The sequence below is a fragment of the Trachurus japonicus genome, chromosome 18 (assembly GCF_045865225.1).
Source record: "Trachurus japonicus isolate A0001 chromosome 18, Traja_1.0".
NCBI classification, from domain to species: domain Eukaryota; kingdom Metazoa; phylum Chordata; class Actinopteri; order Carangiformes; family Carangidae; genus Trachurus; species Trachurus japonicus.
Genome location: NC_140924.1, coordinates 23,085,773 through 23,108,451, shown reverse-complemented (window position 1 = coordinate 23,108,451; position 22,679 = coordinate 23,085,773). Strand labels below are relative to the sequence as shown.

The 22,679-nt window shown below is 40.3% G+C and overlaps 1 protein-coding gene across 12 annotated transcripts in view; it reads left to right on the top strand.

Moving 5' to 3' along the window:
- The window catches only part of sorcs2 (sortilin-related VPS10 domain containing receptor 2), a 311,391-nt gene that overhangs the window by 280,250 nt on the left and 8,462 nt on the right, over positions 1 to 22,679 (top strand). For all 12 annotated transcript variants that reach the window (XM_085758983.1, XM_085758988.1, XM_085758984.1 and 9 more), the window contains exons 9-19: positions 4,316 to 4,495; positions 9,531 to 9,677; positions 10,384 to 10,486; positions 13,160 to 13,236; positions 13,472 to 13,563; positions 16,665 to 16,772; positions 20,641 to 20,761; positions 20,846 to 20,979; positions 21,252 to 21,371; positions 22,132 to 22,303; positions 22,394 to 22,580. In XM_085758983.1, the coding sequence (XP_085615109.1) occupies positions 4,316 to 4,495; positions 9,531 to 9,677; positions 10,384 to 10,486; positions 13,160 to 13,236; positions 13,472 to 13,563; positions 16,665 to 16,772; positions 20,641 to 20,761; positions 20,846 to 20,979; positions 21,252 to 21,371; positions 22,132 to 22,303; positions 22,394 to 22,580 (1,441 nt within the window). The remainder of the gene's footprint in view (positions 1 to 4,315; positions 4,496 to 9,530; positions 9,678 to 10,383; positions 10,487 to 13,159; positions 13,237 to 13,471; positions 13,564 to 16,664; positions 16,773 to 20,640; positions 20,762 to 20,845; positions 20,980 to 21,251; positions 21,372 to 22,131; positions 22,304 to 22,393; positions 22,581 to 22,679) is intronic.

Sequence of the window (22,679 nt, the reverse complement as noted above, 5' to 3'; positions counted from 1 at the left end):
TTACTCTTGTTGGACTTTGACCGACCACTTAGATCTTATGCCTCAATTGCTTGACAGCTACAGTACTCAGTGATTCTTAAGGAGGGTGAAAGGTATTGACTGTACACGTGCACACACACACACACACACACACACACACAAAAGAGAGAGAGGGGGGTTGGATGGGTGGTGCACAGTCTTTTTCTGCCTTCAACAATTAGAGATGATAGGGATCAATTGATTAGGTGTGGCAGGAGGGCAGGGGATGACATGTTTTGGTAACACTTTACTTGACACCTATCTCTTATAACGCATTATAACTGTACTTATGAGTTATAATGCAGTTATAGCACTGTATAACTATAGTTATAAACACTCACAAATGATCATAATGCTTTCTAACAATAATTATAACACACTATAAAGCATTGTATCATGACTTATAAGGTCAGGTATTATAATACGTTATAATTGTTAGTAACTCGCTGACAATGCCCACATCGATAAGGCATTATAAATATAGTTATAATTATCTTATAAACGTGTATAACTATCATTATAAACACTCATAAATTATCATAAGGCTGTGTAACAATAAGAATAACACATTAGAACATATTATAATACCTGATCTTATAAGTCAAGATAAAATGCTTTATAGTGTGTTATGATTATTGTTATAAAGCATTATGATCATTTATGAGTGTTTATAATTATAGTTATACAGTGATATAACTGCATTTTAACTCATTATAAGTATGGTTAGAATGCGTTATATAGATAGCTGTCAAGTAAAGTGTTACCACTGTTTTTTATATGAATATGTGTGTGTGTTTGTGTGTGTTTGTCTGTGTGTGCAAATGTGTGTTTAGTTTAGGTTTGCCCTAGTTGCTCTTGTCTCCCTCTCTCTCTACATGTGTCCTCTTACTTGGGTGAGCAGATAGGTCACACTCTTCAGCTTTTAGGTTGAGCGACACAGAGGGGACAGCAGGGAGAGAGAGGTTGGAAATGTGTGTGTGTGGGGGGGGCCAAGGAAATGAGAGATGGAGTGAGAGACGGGTGGGAGGAGTTTAGCCGAGGAGAAAGTGTGTGAGTGTGAGACTGGGAGAGAGGGTGTGTTTCCATGTTTTTCCGCTGTGAATAATTGAAAGGTTGGATGATGAAAAATGCAGAGGCCATCAGAGAAGGCAGCTTGGCTCTGTCCTGTGAGGCCTGACCTGCGTTATGGATTAACCACACACACGCACACACACACACACGCGCACAATTACACTCATGTGCAGACACATACATACGGCTTATTGGGCTGTGAAATCACAGGTAATAAGTGTCCCTTTTGACTCTGTTTCCATCCTCTCTTGCTGTCTATCACCCAGAATGTAATCACCTTTCTGTTTAACCAGTGAAACAGACTGAGTGTCATGCTCAAGGGCACTGCGGCAATGCTACTTGAAAGAAAGTCTGCATTACTGGGATTCTGCTCAGAAATGTACAATATAGCTGAATATGAATCTTAGTTGACATAGTCATTCTGTACCTCTAAATGTATTTCTTATGTATATACATGAGTAAAATACATTTGTAAATAGGCCAAAATTAGCATGACTGCTAATTTGCATTCCTCCCTGGCCATTTTCTCTGCATCTTATACTGATGGACATCACCATGGTGAATGAAGGTGATCCAGAGCCTTTACTGTATATAGCAGTTCTCAAAAAAAAAAACTAACTAATATTATGAACTGTGCATCATCATCTATACATTCAGCTTTGGGTGTTAGTTATACAGTGTCTAGAAAAAAGTATCCACCCCACCGACTGTTTTTTAACTTCCTATATATAAATACAATCATGGTTGACATAATTCCGCATCTTCCGCATAATTTACAAGGTTTTTTCATAGACAGAGAAGTGACACACAATCTGAGAGGAAATATGTTATTTAGGCAGAGGAGAGTGAGAACTACGCTAAAATCCTTTTCTATCTCAGTCACTGGTGAACAAACTAGATGATGAGGTCAAAAAATCCAAACATTTGTGGGCTTTTAGCGCAACTGAACTCCAGATTTTTCATAGTATCTTATGACTTTTCTCTGGGTTGTCTGGAGCTGTTCTCTTGTCTCCATGGTGTAACTGTAGGCAGGAATACTAATTAACCAGTGACTGGACCTTCCAGACACAGGTGTGTTTGTACTACAAACACTTGAGGCACATTACCTGTGCTTGGGTGATTTCCACTTTACTAATGTGAGACTCACTTTAAAGGGGGAAAATCAATGCAATCACTTTTCTTTTCTTTTTTTACATTATATGTTTTTAATTGATTTATTTCTTTGTTGAAATCAGTTTACACTTTGACATTAAAGTCAGAAAATGAATAATTCCATTTATAACAACATAAATCTGTCAAATGTCTTGACCTCCAGAGCAATCAGAAAACCAGCTAATTCTAAAGGATTCACTGTAGTCCTTACAGGTTTGAAATGTACATTGTGAGTGTGAGATAGGGATTACAATAGATGCTCTCTTTGTCAAAATCAGTTTGAGACCCCTGACATCTAAATCATCATTGTTGTGCAATTGACAAGAAGGCAATTTTGATAAATGCTTATAATTAGGGACGGGACTCATTTTAAGGTGGTATGTTTAAGACAACTGAATCTAACTAAAATCATGTTAAGTATTTTCTTTGTGTGGGCCTGTATCAAAGACCTACTTACAGCATCCATGTGAATAATGTCCATAATGAGGATTTTAATATGATTAATGGGATCTGTGAGTGTGAAAGGAAATGAGCTCAATTTTGCAGAGAGAGGGTGAACACACTGAAGAGGTTATTATACCACAGATGACTGTCAGGGGAAATCTGGTATCAGATGTTGGATTAGTCAAAAGTCTGGACACACTTAATGGAAAAGCATGCCCAAACTCTGGGCTGGTCATATTCATTTATTAAAATGTGTCCCTTCTATATTGTTAGCATGTATTAATGTCCTCACTTTTCTGTAGAGTTGGAGTTTGTTTTCAGCCCCCTGGTGGGTGGAGGGCTGAGGAGTGGCTGTAGTAGAAGTCTGCACACTTCCCAGTGTCATATCACTGCTTCACCTGTTCTTCTTCTCCTGGTTCATTTAATCTTCTTGTAATACTCCCAGCCACCTGTTACTGCTTTCATTTTGTTCTGCTTTACCCTCCCTCTTCTTTTTCTAACCTACTTCCTTTTCAAGATAGTGTCTTTTGTGTTCTCTTTGATGATCTCCCTTAAGTATGGTAGCCCTTAGAGTTCAATCCACTTAACTTTAAAACACATCCGAATAGACAAAACACAAACGACTTCAGAAAATAGATTGACAACACACTACTGTACTCACAACACAACAAAGGCGTTTCCAGGGGACACTAAAAACAGCTCACACTGAAGATTTTAATTTTTTTTTCAAATGTGCAAAAACAGCATGTGCTGTCCATTTAGTACCTTTGCTAAATTTGCAATATGCTGCGTTTCTGCCCAGGTGTACAAAATACCGGGAGGAGGAAATGCACATATCTTGACTGAGCCCTTTCAGTGTGATTTACTAAGTCTGGAAGTGAATTCCAGTAACTGTGTCTGAATTTGGTACCTTTGAAAAGGTGGTGCTAATCAGACATGGATTGTGCACGATGGCTTGTGTTATTTTACAGAACAAAAGTTTTTTCTCGCTCGTGATTTTTGGAATGACTGAAGAAAAAGAATGAAAACATATCACCTTTCTTGTGTCATTTTGGAGCTGATTTTGACCAGTCACAAGGAGCTAGTTACCTGCCATGCCATTAAGTTTCCTTGAATCATTCAAGCTGCTGTAGCTGTTTCTGCTTGTTCTTTTTGTTTTACCAACTTTCTCCCACATTTCCTCTTTGCTGTATGTTTATTCACTCCTTTCTATTAATTCCTCAATTCAATCAAATTTCTTTTTGTGTTTTGCCCAACCTCTCCATAATGGAAGCTATTGCAATGCACAAAGCTCTCATTTAAACGCAATTATTCACAGTAGGCCGACTAAACACACAAAATTGAACTATGCACACGCAATTTAGGATATTTAATTTGGGTAAGTAGCATCAAAGTCTCAATTGTGCATTAAGCAACAGCCAGGTTCATAACTATTTTATGTTTAAGTTGTTTTTTGCATTAATTTTGATCGTTAGCGAGAAAGGGCAGGGGTTCTATTTGCATTCATTTCCTTAGTTACAATCCTTTTAGCTCTCAGGGTCACTGTACTGATTTACAACTAGTTTTCATTATCAGGTCTTAATTAAAGGTTTTCCTCTTTCTCTCTCTCTCTCTCCATGTCTGCCTCCAGGATGTTCAGATAGTGAGTACAGATGAGAACCAGGTCTTCCTCGCCCTCCAGGAGTGGTACCAGTCAGATACATATAACCTGTACCAGTCGGACCCCCAGGGCGTCTACTACTCCATTATCCTGGAGAACGTTCGCAGCACCAAGCAGCCGGAGGAGAACGTACTCATTGACATCCTGGAGGTGAGATGGAACGGAAGTGTTGCAAGTTTGGATCTCATACAGTATGCAAAGAAATAATAGTTGTAAATTACAAATTAACATCCGTTCCAAAGTACTACATTCATATTCCACACAAATTAGTTGGACCGAGTCTCTCTGAGTCCCATGCTCCCATTCTCCTCCAAATACTGTAAAAATGCACACACAACAGGGACTTGTTATGCTATGTCTTCAGCACTGTGTCTTTGTTTTTACTCCTAAAATATTTACGACCTCGACCACTGAATCTTTTGCAGCAAATATAATCGTCGCTTAGTTGTGATGTCAGTCAGATAACATCTGCCTTGGAGCTGTGCACTCACCAGAGGCTGCAGCTCCATGAAGGAGCTTTGATATAAGGACTTTTTCCCCAGTTTCAGAATAAATTAAGTCGTGTAATGTGTTTGTATGTGTGTGTGTGTGTGTGTGTGTGTGTGTGTGTTTGCATTCAGTTAATATTGTTTGCTAGTTTGCCAACTAATCTAAAGGTAATGTTGCCTTTTGCAATCTGAAATTGAGAACCTTACTGCATTAAGCAAAATATGCACCTGCTCTTATGGAGGAGCAATGATTTGGAGTGATGTTTAACCAGATGAGAGTTTCTTTCTGCAACGTACAGAAAGTAACTGTAGTTTGCAGGAGATGTATAATGCATGATGGTAACCTTAACCTACACATCAGTTCATCCGTGCATTCATGCAGTCTTCTAGCCTATTTGGAGAATCCAGAGATTTAGCCAGAGAAGATGGAATTGTATTATCCTGCTTCAGCACGTTCTGGATCAGTCCCCCGTTCTCCTCACAGTTGGGCATGGCAGAAGAGCTTCCTGGGGAAGCATCTGGGAGCCATTTCAATCCAATTTCTCAACCACCTCAACTGTCTCTTCCTGGCAGTGGAGCGGGGATTCTGCCCTCCTTCCAGTGTCTCCGATCCCTAATCTTGCCCCCAAACGCCACGGGAAGAAAACTCATCTTCCTCATTCTTTGACTCACAAATCCAAAGCTCATGATGAAAGTGTGAAACTTCACGACATCAGGCATCACACCAATCCCCCCTGTCAGTCTCCTGCTGCGTCTTACCTGTCCTTCAGAACAAGACCTGGGAGAGAAAAGAAAACCCTGTGCCATGAATACTGTCAGCTTTAGCATCCAATCTAAAAGTGAACTCTATACATTGCCTGGATATAACATGGGTTTGTAGAGATACACTCACTAGCAGTGTAGTTCAACATATTCTGACATAGAAGCATACCACCAGGTTACCCAGAGCTTGTTTTATACACATGGTTTACAAAAATAGCAGCGATGACAATGGGTCTTTTTCTGAAAGAGGACGACATCCGGCATCTGGAGGCTGCTGACTAGTATTAAATGACAAGGACAAACTAACTTAAAGTGATACGCCAACATTTTTTTTTCATGTCTTGCCTCACTCCCGAGTCCATGACAAGCAGATAGACACCATCCTTTTGACTGTGCGTGCAGTAACAAGGGAGATAGCCCGTAATTAGCTTAGCTCAAACGCTGGAAGTTTATAGGTAGTGTTAGCCTGCCTCCGTAGTCAGAAGCTGATTTCATTTTAGCTCTAAACTCTGTAAATATATCACTTTATCAACATTTCAAACATTTTTAGGCGAGAAAGTAGCCGTTTAGCTCAGCAGTGTGTCGTTAATTTGTCTAAATACCAGCTGTTTACAATTTTGTTCGGACGAATTCGGCACTACTCAAGCTAGCCGTTGTGACCAACGCACGTCCGGTTACTTCCGATTACTTCCGGTTACTTTTATTTTACAAAATAAAACACCCGTTGTCCTTTACATACAGAAAACCATGACGATAGAATTTGTGCTTTTACTTTCCCGTTACCGGCATTTGACCGCTCAAGATGCCTTACCGGAGAGTTTTGTCAGCTCTGAGACGAAGTTGGGAGTTTAGAGTTGCTGAAGAGTGTCTCTGATGACTTTAGGTGGAGACAGGCTAACACTACCTATACACTTTCAGCGTTTCAGCTAAGCTAATTACGGGCGATACGGGCTCTCCCTCGTTACTGCACGCACAGTCGAAAGGATGGTGTCTATCTGCTTGTCATGGACTCGGGAGTGAGGCAAGACATGAAAAAAAAATGTTGGCGTATCCCTTTAACTTCCACTCCAGACACCATCTTTCCAACTTCTGATCCTGCCATACTAACACAGCTGCTACCATCCCATAGACATGGAAGGAGCCTAGTCACCATTTTAGCCGGAAAAGTCAGTGTGACAGGGAAGATTTAGTGGTGGCAGGAGGAGACGAGCCAGGAGAGGCTGGGGATTATGAGTGAGAACGGCAGCATCAGTCGGTGATCAGTGGCTGACACTCAGCTTTATATCCTACTCACACTTACTACTGTGCCTTCCCTTCTTCTCCTTCTGTGTCAAGCTTTTCTTCATCTTTGTGTCACCTGAACATGTTGGCTAAATGCTCTCAACATGAAAACAATAGATGAGGAAAATGGAAAGAGCAACTCCAGGAGAAAGGAATGGACCATACAGCAAAGATCATTACTGCAGAGCACATTTCTCTCTCCTCCTACATCACACGCACATGCACATGTTGGAGATAAAAAAACCAACAACATACAGGGGCTGGATAAAGGCTGGAGTCGAGGGCTGAAGTGATTAATTGAGTGATTTGAATAATTCAATTACAAAAAATCGATCTAAGCTGTATTTTTGCATCATTTCACTCACATTATTCAACATGGTCTGCATGTGTTTCACATGGGCCTTTATTATTGACGCACAACATCTTCAAAATTCTGTGGCACGATTATGGGTGAGACGGAGCAAAGCCAAGAAACCACAGAAAAGAAGAAAATACAAAAAATATCAAAGATGTGGGACCGTTTCAAGTTGCATTCACTGTAAAATGGAATTCACAGACAACAGCTCGTCTTCAGTGATGCAAACTGAAAGCACCCATACTCAGGCCCAACGAGCAGAGCCAACAGAATGTAAGGCAACATGATGTAACGTGAACATGTTAATTAAAGATTCAGATTCAGATGTTTGTTATTCACGTACTAAGAAAAATATGATATACAGGTAACAAGAGATGCACATGGAAGGGAACCGCAAAGAAACAGTAAGTGAATGGTAAATGGACTATACAGCACTTTTCTAGTCTCTAGAAACACTCAAAGCGCTCTACACTGAATGTCTCATTCACAGCACTAGACACAGTGCTTTAAAGCATTCATACACTCAATGCACACATCAGGTGTGGGTGTGGGATCAGTGTCTTGCCCAAGGACACCTTGACATGCAGCAGCTGGCAATCAACCGCCGACCTTCTGGTTAGTGGACGACCCGCTCTGCCTCCTGAGCCACAGCCACTCAAGAGTCGGTCTTGTTGGACTCGTGCACTCCTTTTCTCATACACACACAACTCTCTCTCACTCACTCACTCATGTACACACACACACACACACACACACACACACTTGCTCCCCAGTGATGGCATCACTTAGGCCTAATAGACATTAAAGTATAAGTATCAGGTGGTTAGTAAGATTAGAGATTGGAGTGTAAAATGAACAACTATACAGATATGATATTTATTTGGCATATCAGTACATCACAAAAAAGAATTGTTCATTTTCACAGACATGGTTTACTGTTGTGATTTAATGAGGCAAAAGACCTTACTCGATTAATCGGTGAAATAATCAATAGAATAATCGATTATGAAAATATTCGATAGCTGCGGAAACTGAGGAGAAATGATTAAATGCTGAAAAGAGACTTAAAGAAGAGACGTCGTATGTCCAGGAAGAATAGAAGCATCCTTACAGTATGTGCTTTGATTTGAACAGTTACCCTTTTCCACTCTGTAAACATCAGTGTTGTGAAATATGCAGCAGTTGGAGCGTGGGGAGTCTGTGGTTGGAGACATGTCTGACATGCTGCCTAGCTCTGGTTAAATGTCTCTCCGTGTTGTCTTCATCATCTTCTGTCTGTTAAATGTTTCAACTTCAAAGACTGCAGCCAGTAATGGCCCAGCCACACAACCCATGCAGTGTGTATTGATTTCAGAGGATTAAGCTTTTACAGCGCTGCACTTTCTGTGTCAGTGGTTTGCTCTGAGCCTCCGAGTAAAGGCGTCGCTCTGTCATGGGTAATCAGGTTTCAACCATGACTGGAAATTCAAAGGACACATTCTCATACATTGTGGTTAAAGGGATAGTTCAATATTTTGGCAAATTGGCCCATTGCCATAATCCCTATAGTCATAGCAGTAGGTTTGTTACTTTTATTTGTCGGTGTAAGCTATTTTTAGAGCGGCGGAGCAGAGCCACGAGCTGCTCAGAGCTACGCTACGGAGGCTAATGGGATTTCTTGGTTTCCCTCATCAAACTCATCAAATACACAATCCAACAACTCCAAAAACGCTCTGGTGGATAAGTTGTGACCTGCACATTCACCACACTATATAATAATGGAGATAATAATGGAACGTTACGAGACAGAGTTGTTTTCGAGGTAAATACAGAGACTGCTTGCTGAAAAACTGTCCCTGAAGGCAACGCGCATCAGCGGTCAGGAGAAGATTGGAAAGCATTTTGAAACCTGCTAAGATGCACCCGCTTAATGCTTTTAATACATGATATTGAAAATCCAAGTTTGTCCCAGTGAGGTTCACCACATTTTAGAGTCTACTGGAAACACATCTGTTGTGTTAAGCCAATGTAAACATCTTCCTCCGCAACCCACGCCAGGTTTGAGTTATCTAAATCCTTTTACAGTACACCAGTGTTTGACCATGAGAGTCCAGAGATTGTACATGCAAACTTTTGTGCAGACAGACTCAAAGCCTGTGGGTTGAAAGAGCAGGTGTGACAGATTTCAAAACCGATGCTTGATGCTCACATTTCTGTGTCAGTTTTGCTGCTGTCACAATTCACCTCTTGGCTACTGGTTACTATTTGGATCATGTCTAGCAAGGTTAACCCTCAGCTGTTACTCCACCTCACTCCTCAGGTACGTGGAATCAAGGGTGTCTTCCTGGCCAATCAGAAGATTGATGGCAAAGTGATGACGCTCATCACCTATAACAAAGGAAGAAACTGGGAACCTTTGGCCCCACCTACAACTGACATGAATGGCAAACCAGTTAGCTGCAAAGCAGTAAGTTGTGACCCCCATTTAGTGGTTGACTTTATTTATGCTAAGTGTGTTACTGCATTATAGTTATAATATGATTCAACTGTATCGACCCATGTTGACCAAAATAGTACTGTGATGCAATGATGATGATGTGTGTGTGATGTCTTTTCCATCTGTCTTGTTGAAGTTGTTACTGCAAGGCAACACAGCAAGGGGCCATGAGTCATCCGCAGTCTGATAGCCATACATCACACCACATGGGGAGATGTGTGGGTTAGGCTTAGGGACCTTCTCTTCCTCTTAGCTTCACTTATTCCTCAGAAACTCACAATAATTTCACATGTACAGTAGTGACACACTGGAAATGTGTTTTTTTTACTTTGGAATTAGATATGAAATCCATTCATGAAACCTACATTAGATTTACTTGTTAAATCCCACCATAATATCAATCTTGTCTTGTTTTTATTTATGTTTGAAGCTGAAAAAAATTACCAAATGATATAAACATGAAAGGCGAATGTGAAATTTAAGTTGGAATAGGATTTCAACTGAACTTCATACCACAGATGTATTTACTAGCCACAAAAATACTAAGAGGTGACCAGCATGTCTCCACACCATGATACCAACCAGTCAATGTAATGTGTTGCCTGACACATGGGATAAGTGTTATCAACTCTGTACACCTACAGTATATAGAATCTTTTTTGTCTGTCTCCTGCAGCCAGACTGTCACCTCCACCTGCACCTGCGCTGGGCTGACAACCCCTATGTCTCTGGGACTGTCCACACCAAAGACTCTGCCCCAGGTCTCATCATGGGTGCTGGTGAGTCCCCAAAGCAATGCATGTTGAGTGTGTGGTGATGCACACGGTTCAGGCTACAAGAATGCAGAGAAAGGTTTCAGGGAACAGGTCATGTTTGGCATCCACGGGAGATTGAAAGCTGTGTTTCATAATCCTATAAAACGAAGCTGCAGGCAGCATTATTGTGTGGTCAGTAACTATTAATATGTCAGATGGTTTATATCTATACAGTTCACAGTAAATTAGCTACAACTACACCAACTTGTTGCCACAACAGTGGAAGAACATTAAAGGGATACGGCAACATTTTTTTTTCGTGTCTTGCCTCACTCCCGAGTCCATGACAAGCAGATAGACACCATCCTTTTGACTGTGTGTGCAGTAACAAGGGAGATAGAGCCGTATCGCCCGTAATTAGCTTAGCTCAAACGCTGGAAGTGTATCGGTAGTGTTAGCCTGCCTCTTACCCGAGCCGAAATCAGCAGTCAGAAGCTGATTTCATTTTAGCTCTAAACTCTGTAAATATATCACTTTATCGACATTTCAAACATTTTTAGACGAGAAAGTAGCCGTTTAGATTCGGCGCTACTCAAGCTAGCTGTTGTGACCAACGCACTTCCCGTTACTTCCAGTTACTTATAATAGTAGGAAGCTAACCTACCCTCGATGTAGCTAGCTTGAACCAATGCCAATTTGTGGCAAACACAATTACATCCACCTGCCATCTAACAAGGCCACATCCTCGATTATGCAAAACTAAGTGAAGCCTAAATAAAATGTAAGCAAGGGAGTTATAAAAAATCTAACCCTGTGCCATAATAATAAAGGGGGAAATTAGCTGCAGAAACCAGGCTGTAAAGATGATTATTTCTGCTGATGTTGGACTTTGTAACATGGGAGTCTCTGGGGAACGACTCACCATTGGAGCCACACTGTAGTGGTCAATACAGGAACTTCTGATGTTACTACTTTTGTGTTGGCTTCATGTTCCTGCCTCAAGCATTGATGCTGTGAATAGATGTGTCTCTCCTCTTGTCAAGGATCACACTCATTCATGTGTATGTATATTATGCGGTTGACACACATACATACACACAGAAGCAAACATTTACATTAGGGCTGCCACAAACGATTATTTTGATAGTCGACTAGTCACCGACTATTTTTTTCGATTAGTCGACTAATCGGATCATACGTAAATTGAATGCAAAACATACAGCTTATCGCACCAGCATGCAGCTGCTCTTATATACCATCATTAGCTTTCAGCTTGAAGTGTTTAAGGTATATGCTAACTAAAAATAAAGACAATTAAGATGATAGTTCATTAAACATTTAATGAAATATGCAGCTTTAACTGTAGCATAAAGTGCAAACAGCTCAGTAAAATAAGGATAAGGCACTGGCCTAAACAACACCAAAATAAATACTTTAAGTTTTTTAGGTTTTTCTTTCCTTCATTTGTCTCTGGCATTAAACATAGCTACATTTAAATAAAATGAGGTGGACACCTGAAACTAAGGAATTATTCACAATAATAAAGTTTTGGTAGGCCTATATTCAAATATAACTTGCTCAGTGTAAATAATAGGCTAGTCGTTCTGTTAAAAAAAAATCGAATAGTTTATAAGACAATCGTCTTGTCTGAAAAAAATTAAATGTTCCCTTTTTACTGTCACAGAGGGAGAAACATAGAAAGACTCCACCAGAAAGTTCTGTGTGAAACTGTCAAATGAAAACAAGTGAAACTGAGGTGCAGCTCAAACTCTGCAAGGTGTGGACTGTGATGAGAAGCTACCGGAAAATATTGACGTAGTTTTACGCCAGGAGAGAAGACTTCCTCGTTAAGATGAGCGCTCATTACGTGACCAGGACGCTGTGACCGGACGCGGTAACGTTCTAGTTCTCCAACACCGACTCTCAAAGTCCGCGATTTTATTTTTAAATGACGAACGGCTGTTTTTCAGTCCGTGATTTAAAACGATGGAGCGGCGGTACCGCTCCTAGTAGCGCTTCTCATTTAAAATGACACAGAGAGAGAGAGAGAGAGAGGAGAGAGAGGGAGAGGAGCGGTGGCGGCGGTGGGGGCGGGGGCGGAGGGACGGTGGGGGGCTACACCGGTGCCGCTTGAAGAGGGACAAGACAGGTAGAGAGAGAAAAGAGAGAGAACACCTATGTGTACTGAGTGAGTGAGTGAGTGCATGTGTGTGTGTGGTGGGCGGCTGCGGCGGCGGGTGTGTGTGTGGAAGGTGCGGCAGCAGTTTTGAGAGAAAAACAAAATAAAATAAAAAACAAACAACGACGCATCGACTATTAAATTAGTTGTCGACGATTTTAATAGTCGACGTAGTCGTGACTAGTCGACTAATCGTGGCAGCCCTAATTTACATATGTACACACACCTGAATGAATTCTGACTAATATGGAAAAGAGGCATTCAATAAGGACGTCCATTATCCTCAGCACAGGTTGTTCTTTTCATTGACTTGCAGCTTTTATTAGATCATGAGGCATGAAAGCATGAAGCATCAAGTTAGAGTCACTTCACCATACAATTAGTATATATGCCAATTACATTTTGTTACACATTACAAACACATTACAGACAATCTAAACAGAAGGAGCTACCTGTGTGTGTGTCCTTGTCTTTGAGTCTGACGTTCACACATACTGTACCCTGCATCTTTCTTTCAGGTAATCTTGGCTCCAAGCTAGTAGAGTATAAAGAAGAGATGTACATCACTTCAGACTGTGGAAAGACATGGAGACAGGTACACCATGTCCTCCCTTGTGTAGTTTTTTCCCCTTCCCTGCACTTTGTCCTGTTCCCATAATTTCCCCCCTTTTAGGCTTTACAGCACTTCCCTCAGTTTCTCAGTTGGAGAACATATTAAGTCCAACTGAATAGATGACCAGTTTTCTTCCACTCCCATGCTATGCAACCAAAGGCATGAGTAACATCATTTGACCCGATTTGTCCCCTTCACCGTTGTGTCTTGTTTGAAGGTTTTTGAGGAGGAGCATCATATCCTTTACCTGGACCATGGCGGGGTTATCGTTGCCATCAAGGATACTTCCATTCCCCTCAAGATACTTAAGTAAGATCACGGTTATGTTGCCATAAGAGTCATTTCTGCTGTAAGACGTCCTTTACAGGATGAGAATATTATTATAAGATATAACCATATTGTTTTAAAAGTTGTTGGTCTGTACATGCCTCAGTCTTATATCACCACGACAATACTTCTTCAAATTTAGTACAATTTCTCCCTTTCTCTTTTCCTTTATTTATTTATTTATTTATTTATTTATTTTCTTTCCTTGTTTGCTTCTTATCACAATTTATCTCAATCTATTTACTTGCTTATTGTGTTGCTGTGTCATGTCTTTCCTGTCTTGTGCTATGTCATATCTTTATGTTTGCTTAATGTTTGTCACTGGTATCGCACAATAATAAAAAAAATAAAAAAAATAAAAGTATTGATTAACTAAAAAAATAATAATAATAATCTTCTATAATATCGGAAAATGGGTTTTATATGGACTCTGGATGCAGGGTTATCCTCTGAAACTGGTCATACAACTGCAAGATGGTAATTCCAGTTGTTAAATCTGATCAGTGTCATCCATAGCTTTGATATAACTGCTTTTATGTTATATCAAAGCTCAGTTAAATTATTTATTCTGGAGTTGATGAAGCCTTTGGTTCACTCTCTTTTTCAATAAGAGGTGACTGACAAAATGTCAAGACCACCAAAACCAAGATGAAACACACAAGTTATAATTCAACAGCATTATGAAATACTGATGTATTCAACACACAGCCAGTTTATACAAGGACAGGAGGTTCATTGAGTCACCCATTGTCCACTGTAGCCTTCAAAATCATTTTAGATCAAGCCCTCTCTCTCACAGCTCTTGCAGACTGTTTCAAGCTCAGCACGATGTTATCTCGTCGACCTTAATAAATGAGAATGAAATAATGAGAAACCACAGATAAGGGAGTACTCAGAAAAACATTTATCACAGTCCTACATCAATGACCTTTGAGACGGGTCCTCATCTGTCTCTGGAGTGTTGTTCTTCACATTTTCCCCTCCCTCGTGTCTCAACTGAATCAATAACTACAGAGGCTCCTGCAACAGTGTGGAAAACACGTCTGTGGCAAAGAGCCACAGAGCTGTGGAAGCACAAGTGAGTGTTAAAGGGATGACTTCTTAAAAGTGAAGGAGAAATTTTTACGACTACAGTACAGAACATGACCAAAATGCATTACCTCATCAGGTTCCCAGAAGCTTCCAACCCTCTGCCTTTGTTTCCTCTGCTGCTCCGTAATAGAGAACAGTGTGAACACAACACATTTCAGCAGTGAAGAGGGAAAAGCCAAGACTAATACTGGAACAGAAATGTTACTACAGTATTTTGAACACTGATTCATTACATGTCCAGTACATACTCTGTGGAAAGCCTGCTCTAATTAGCCGGCTCACTATTGTTAAACTGCAACTGTATTGTTACACTAACAACTCTGTTAAAGATCATTTAGAAGGTTAGTCATGGAGTAGTTTAGTCGTAGTTTTACCACAACAAAAGTGGGAACTGGCCTCGACCTGGCACCTTGGGGGGCCCCAAAGAATAGTGTGGCACTTTTTTATGCTAAAGTGATTATTTGGAGTGTTGTATGGGAATAAAGGAATATGCAACCCTAACCCTAGCACACATCATGATGGTAATCCTTAAACCTTTTTCACCAGACCGTATTTTGAAGAGGAGCCCTAAATTGTAGTTTGAATAACTACATTGTTGTAGCTAATTTACTATTTATTAATTCAGATGTTGAGTTGATTCTCAAGATAAATAATATTAAATAAAGTTATGGGAGCAATGCCCACTCTCAATGCATCACATTTATTTCCTGTAAGAAATGAAAATTAAAGATTGAAAAAAAAAAATGCAGCTAGGACCAGGAGACCTCTCTGTGACATACAAACACATTTAAACTGTCTCATCATGTACTGACCACTTCTTCTGCTATACTGGCCTCAGCTACTTATGCCCAGTCTGATGTGAGGCTTAGTGCAGTTTAGCAGGAATAACATCAGTCATTCAAAACAAATCCACTCATGATAAATTATGACAGAATCATACAGGCAAGTGACACAGTAAGTTTCCAAATGGATAGTTATGGAACTTTTTCAATCCTTAGTTTTGACCCAGTCCATAAATTGAAGGGGAGCAAATATGTTTGTCTTTTCAAACACTTAGTGCCACATGAACCTGTTGGCAGGTGGTATCTCAGAATTACTAGAGCACAGTGCATAGAGAGAGATTAGAAAAAAAAGGAACCCAGTGGGTATGTATCCAACTCCTTGAACTTTTCTTGAAGAATTAAAGTGAATCAAATGAAATCCAATCACAATTTCAAAAATTATTGAGAAATGATCATTTTCTAATTCTAAATTCCAAGTTTTTGCTATGAGATAACAATTTAAGCCTCAAAACGTGTTTTAATGTAATATGCTCAGATGGTTTTGAATGAAATTATTTCATATTTTCATAATGAAAGGCTGAGATGTGAGCTACTGCTGTAACATGGTGGTTAGACAGCATTGTGTTCTCTACATTGATCAGTAAGTCCAATTTTTAGGGTTCTGCTTTCACTGAATGTGTTTCTGATTCTGATTCAATTCTGGTGTGTGACAGAGAGCATAATTATACATTTGGCCCACTAATCTATGTGATTACAGGGTTATTCCATTAATTAGTAACTCCTCAGGTATTAACTGAAGGAGATTATATATCAGAACTACAGATGACTGATGATATACAATGCAAACGGGTGATTTAATGCATTGCTTTAAGGTAACTTATCGGTTCAGGCCCTGATAACAGAGTGTTACTGATCCATTCAGTGATGGTGTTTGAATCATCAGCATGACAGACACTGGATGCCTCAGTATAAAGAGGAAGGGCAGAGCTGCTACATTTGTCTAATTAGTAGCAGGCAGTTAGCTAGAGACAAAAGCTAACCATCACAGATTATAACAGAGCAGCAAAACACAATATCGAATCCATTCTCAATTCTTTTAGCAAACAGACAAATCCCTGTGGGGTGTTAATTTGTGATAATAAAGACAGCAATGAGGAATTTGATCAATGTCTCTGTTTCTCATTTCGAACACCTCCTCTCTGTCCACAGGTTCAGTATTGATGAAGGACGGACGTGGACCGTTCACAACTTCACCAGCACCTCTGTGTTTGTCGATGGACTCCTCAGCGAGCCTGGAGACGAGACCCTGGTCATGACGTGAGTGGAAACTGAAAAGCTCTGTAGCAGAAATGAAACCCATGGTACCATCGCCTCTGTGGTTGAACCCTGACACTGTATGCTTTAGTTCTCATGAGTTATGTTATGCACACCTCATTAAACAAACCCCTTATCATTTTTCCGGAGCACAGCACAGCACTAAAGGACTTACTGCTTATTTTCTGTAAAGCCATCCCCTCTTTTCAGCTCCTGAAGGTTTGATAACCATTACTGTATAGCAGAGCCTGACGGGAGATGAAGCCTTGTCTCGCTTTTCTCTTCATTGACTTTGCAGTTGTGCTCAGCATTTGTGTATTTCTGTCTCATATTGTTTAAAGGGACAGTAGCATTTTTTTTAAAAGTGGAGTTGTATGATCTACAAATAGCCCCTAAGTACTTTAATTGCAGTAGAAGACTCTCTGCACTCCTCCCGTTAGCAACGCCAGCCCATAGCCCTGCCCAGAGATTTACAACATACAGTGTTGTGAACAGACCCAAAGAAACGGCCTATTTTCACGGCCTAAAAGAGGTTTTACCTGAAAAAAAATACACAGTTCCATTGTTCGCTATAATATAATTTTTTCCAGCCCCTCAAAGTGCAGGAAAAACACAGTTTTTATTTGGACCCAACCAACTGCTGATCGGCGGGCGCAAACCTGGGCGGAGGGATACGTGAGTTGGTTAAATAAAATAAAAACTGCGTAATTAAATTGCGCAATTAAAGTACTTAGGGGCTATTTGTAGATCATACAACCCCACTTTAAAAAAAATTCTACTATGCCTTTAAAGTGTTGAAACTCAGACTTTAGGCTATTAGATTGACTACGTATCAGATCATTATTCTGATAATAAAGAGGTTCAAAATGTGTTTTTAACCCGACTAGTGGGTCAGATGAAAGGACAGCGAGGTTTTGATCTCTGGTTTATCAGGAGCCTCACTGGACTGTGGTAATACTGTAGAACTGGAGTGTTCTTGTTATTGTTATCTTGAATGTAATCAGATGTGTTGAGTTTTATAGTCTACTTCTGCTGGAGCACAACCTAATTCTTGTCAGTTTTTTTTGTGATGAAAACAAAAAGACAAATTAAGAAAACTGAGTATCAGCACATCTGGGTTACCAGAAGCCTCAGACCCTGACTTAAGAGAGGCTTCAGGAGTTCACATCTTTTAAGTCCCCGTCTCCCCCCTCTCTTTTCCCCCCAATCACTCGATCAGTAAGTTATCTGGAGTGAGACTCACATTATCTCAGACTCCAGGCCTCGGCCCAGAGATAAGACTTCGCTTCCCACTGTAATTCCCTGTGAAGGGCAAAGAGGTGGTCGCCCTAATACACACATAGACAGACGCTCTGACACTCTCACGCGCTCATTCGTGCACACACACATCCGTGAACAATTTTGTATGACCAGAATGATAAAATGTCCAAAGTTATTGAACAACAACAGGTTCATGTAATGTTGGCCACGATAATGGGCACAACTTGTAATTTGTTAAGTAGCAAATACATTAGTGGGAATTAAAGCTTCAGTTGGTAACAATTATTCAGTCATATTTGCTGGAACTGTCACTATATTCTGATGGTTAGACATTAATTTAGGACAAAATCCAACTCCTCTGGCTCCACCTACAGCCTGTAATCGTATTTGCCGAAATCCACCGCAACCGAAGATTCTCCACCAGTCAGGTAGAGGGAGCAGGACGAGTAGCCAATCGCAGCTCGTACACGTCGTATCCTTGGTATCCTTGGTATCCAAAGTTCCACCATGCTATGGGGCTACTTTTCTACCACTGATACTGAAGGCATTGAGACTGAGTATCATCAATATCAGAAGATTATGAAGGTGTTTTAGAATGAAATGAAAACTAGATTTGGGGCTGAAGTTTTCCTCTGTGAGTATGGCAATGAGCCAACACTCACATCCAGCAACACAAAAGAATGGCTGGAAAGCAAAAGACGGATTGTTTTCAAGCGACCACTGAATCCTGACCTAAATCCCATTGTCAAACTTCTGAGAGAGCTAAATCATTCATTACAAAAAGGACTTCTGAAAACCTCGAGGGGCTTTTCAGGGGCTGTAATTGCTGCAAATGGTTTTAGCATAGCATACAGTTTGTGTTATTATTTCACTGTTACTTTGAAATTGAGGGTTGATATATTTTGACAATGATTGTGTGAGACTTCAACATTTCTCAAATGAATACGCACATCAAAAATAAATCCCAAATCTATCATGTTTGTCTGGCTTTCTTTTACTGAAATTACAGTTCCTTGTTCAGTAAGGAACTAGAAAATTAGCACCTCCAACTGTTGCCACACACTCAGAACAGCAGTGTTTGGAAATGTACCTGTGGCACAGTTCCCACCACAGAGGGTTTCCCCCAGCAGAGAGCACAGACAGTTTTTTTTTTTAATTTCTTTTAAATTCAACAATGGTGGAGCTTGGGTCCAGCATCCATCACTCCACCAATCAGGTAAACCCAGACCAATCTGTCTCCAAAATGAGCATCAGTGTGCATCAGGCAAGACTTATCCACAGCATTGATACTATGCTCGTTCTCAGGGCCGTTGTATAGGGGAGAAAGGTGATGATAATTCTAGGGGCCCAGCGCCCAGTAGGGCCCACAAAAAACCCCAGTAGTCTAATCTTTGTATGACTGATTTATTCTGCATAAGACCCTGACTAATGGTGCATAGTAATACTGCATTAGCATCAAAACAAAGCAGGCTAAATAAAAAACGATAATACATACATAGTCTAAGAAAAAAAAAGTGGAAAAGTCAGGGGCCCACTTTAGTATTCTTTCAGGGGGCCCAGAATTCCTAGCATCGGCCCTGCTCGTTCTTCCTATATGTAATTTCCACATGCCCAACTTAGTATGATGCCTCAACCCAATCAGACAGAGGCCGACTATCATTCTATTATTCAGATGACAGGTCAGGATCACTCCGGACTTTTACTCATGAGTGTTACTATTCCTTCAGAAAAACCTCAGCACACACCTGCTTGGGTAGAAACTACTCAGCATCAGTGGCATAGCTTCACTCTGTGGTCATCATTTATTTTTTGGGTCATATGCCCTGTAATGCACAAGGAGGGTCCATAGGGCCCTAGGATCCTGAAGGAAGTTTGGCCCAAAGGGAAAATATTACTTTTTAAATATACATATAAATATACAAATATATATAATTTAATATACAAAATGGACTAACAGTCAAGGCATCCATCACTTCCCTTAAACAATCCTTTGCTGTCGATCAAGGTGAACACAGAATGGTACTATGTTGTTTGTGTTACTGACATTTATTGTATCCATCTGCCTCCATTGTTCTCTGATAATATGGATATAGTACTCACACCTGTGTTCCATTGTAAAACAGTACCATCTAGTGGAGAGAAGGGGGACATGTAGCTCTGAGAGTTATTATTTATGCTCCCAGTGGGGTTAACAGGCTATATTTACCCCAGGGCAGTTTAGTAAAGACTGTTACCCAGAGGTAACTGGGTGAATGGGGGGAAGATGAACAAGACAATATTGGAAAACACAGGATTTCTTTGGTTTGGAATTCAAAATCCAGGTCATAACAGGTTGTTCCCACATCACACCAACTCATGTGATATTGCTTTATTAACAGTTGACAAAACACCAGTGAAGTGAAGTGATAGCTGTAGTCCCAGTGTTGTCTTTCTCAGTCAACACATCTAGTTTAAATTATTTAATCAGAACAAACTGTCATTATTGTACAATGTCAATCATACAATACTGGCTGTTTGAGGTGAAGGAGCACAAACAATCGTCTATATTGGATTCACTGCCTGACAGAACATAGTTACATGCTTATTTTGTGTGTTTGTGTGTGTTTTACAGTGTGTTTGGCCACATCAGCTACAGGTCCGATTGGGAACTGGTCAAAGTGGACTTCAGGCAGTCTTTTCCCCATCAGTGTACTGAGTCTGATTATGACTTGTGGCAGCTTACAGACCTGCAGGTAATGTAGAAACCACACACCACATGCATACACACACACCTGCTTATATCTGAAAATCATTAATTCTCACATCTCTCCTCTCAGGGAGAGAAGTGTATTATGGGCCAAGAGCGGAGTTTCAGGAAAAGAAAGGAAACAGCGTTCTGCATCAAAGGAAAGAGCTACACCTCAGCCCTCACCATCAAACCCTGTCAATGCACAGAGAAGGATTTCACTTGGTGAGACCTAAAGAATTACAGAAAAGCTTGGCACATTCAGAACTTCATTGAAGCTAGTAGTTTTATGCAAAACAAAGGCTGTAAAATTGTTAAATGCTTACTGAAAACAACAAACCACACTCAAATTATTCTTGCTCTTATTATGTTTGCGCCATTAAGTAAATAAGTAGATTGATTTAGTAGACTTATTTTTACCATATCTGTTGTTTAATTCTAAAGTCACTAAATGAGTTTGCCTTTTTACTATTATTATATTTTGTGTGTGTGTTTAGTGACTATGGTTTCGAGCGGTCGCGCACAGAGGGTGATCGCTGCCTCGCTGACTTCTGGCATGATCCAGACTCACCACCAGAAGACTGCCATCTGAGACAAACTTACGAGTCCACCACTGGGTCTGTACATGTCCACACACACACACACACACACACACACACATACACATTTTATGGGAACACCTTATAAAGTGTTTCACAGAAAAATAAATACATATAAAATATAAAAATAGACAGAATAGACAAAAGCATGTACAACATTCAAGCTCGGCAGCTGAAAGAAATGATGTGATATTAGAAATTATACTCACTACAAAAACCCAAAATCTTACCAAGAATATTTGTCTTATTTCTAGTCAAAACAAATCTCATTATACATAAAATAAAACTCATCACATTAAAAAGTAGCTTGTTTTTAGACACTTTTTACTTCTTTCAAGCATATTTTCACTTGAAATAATCTGATAGTGGAGCAAGTCTTTCTTTCTTATTACAAGCACAAAAAACGTGCTTTCACTGGCAGATTTTTCTACTTATTTCAAGTGATAATTTGTTTGAAACAAGTGAAAATGATCTAAAAACAAGTTGATTTTTAGGTCATGAGTCTTATTTTAAGTGGAAAGAGATTAGTTTTGACCATAAATGAGACATTTTGACAAGAAATAAGACAGATATTCTTGGAAAGATTTTGAATTTTAAAAACAAGACAGAACCATGTTGGACTTGATCATCAAACCTTAGGATTCCTGGCAGATAACTATAATGTAGTTGTATGATTTGCAGTGAGATGAACCTTGTAAGTTTCTGTTCAAGATTGTTGTAAAGACTCACCAAACACCCTCCTACTCTGACAACATCACTGTTCTCTTCTGTCCTCCAGCTACAGGAAGGTAGTGTCTAATGCGTGTGAAGGAGGGCTAAACAAGCAGCAGAGCGCTAAACAGCACAGCTGCCCTCTGTTGCCCCCTAGAGGACTGAGAGTCGGCATCAAAGGGCAGATGTTGGCTGTGGGCCCCGGTGATGACATCACATTTATCGTCCACCAGGAACAGGTAGGATGGAAGGTATAATTCTCTTGTTGATTCATCCTCCTTTCTTTATTCAGTTTGAATGTGCTGGACATGATTCTTCTGTCTCACCAGGGGGACACCAGCAGCACCAGGTACCAGGTGGACCTCGGTGATGGGGTACGGGCCATTTACCAGAATCTGACTGTGACGGATGAACCCATCCAGCATCGCTATGAAAACCCAGGAGTTTACAAGGTCACGGTGAAGGCAGAGAACATGGCAGGACATGATGAGGCCACCATGTACATCCAGGTCACAGGTCAGTTTCCCACATGACAACATAACATAAAATAACACGTTGACGGCCTCTGGGATTTTATTCTTTTTGGAGATACTGAAGCTTCTATTTCCAAGCAAC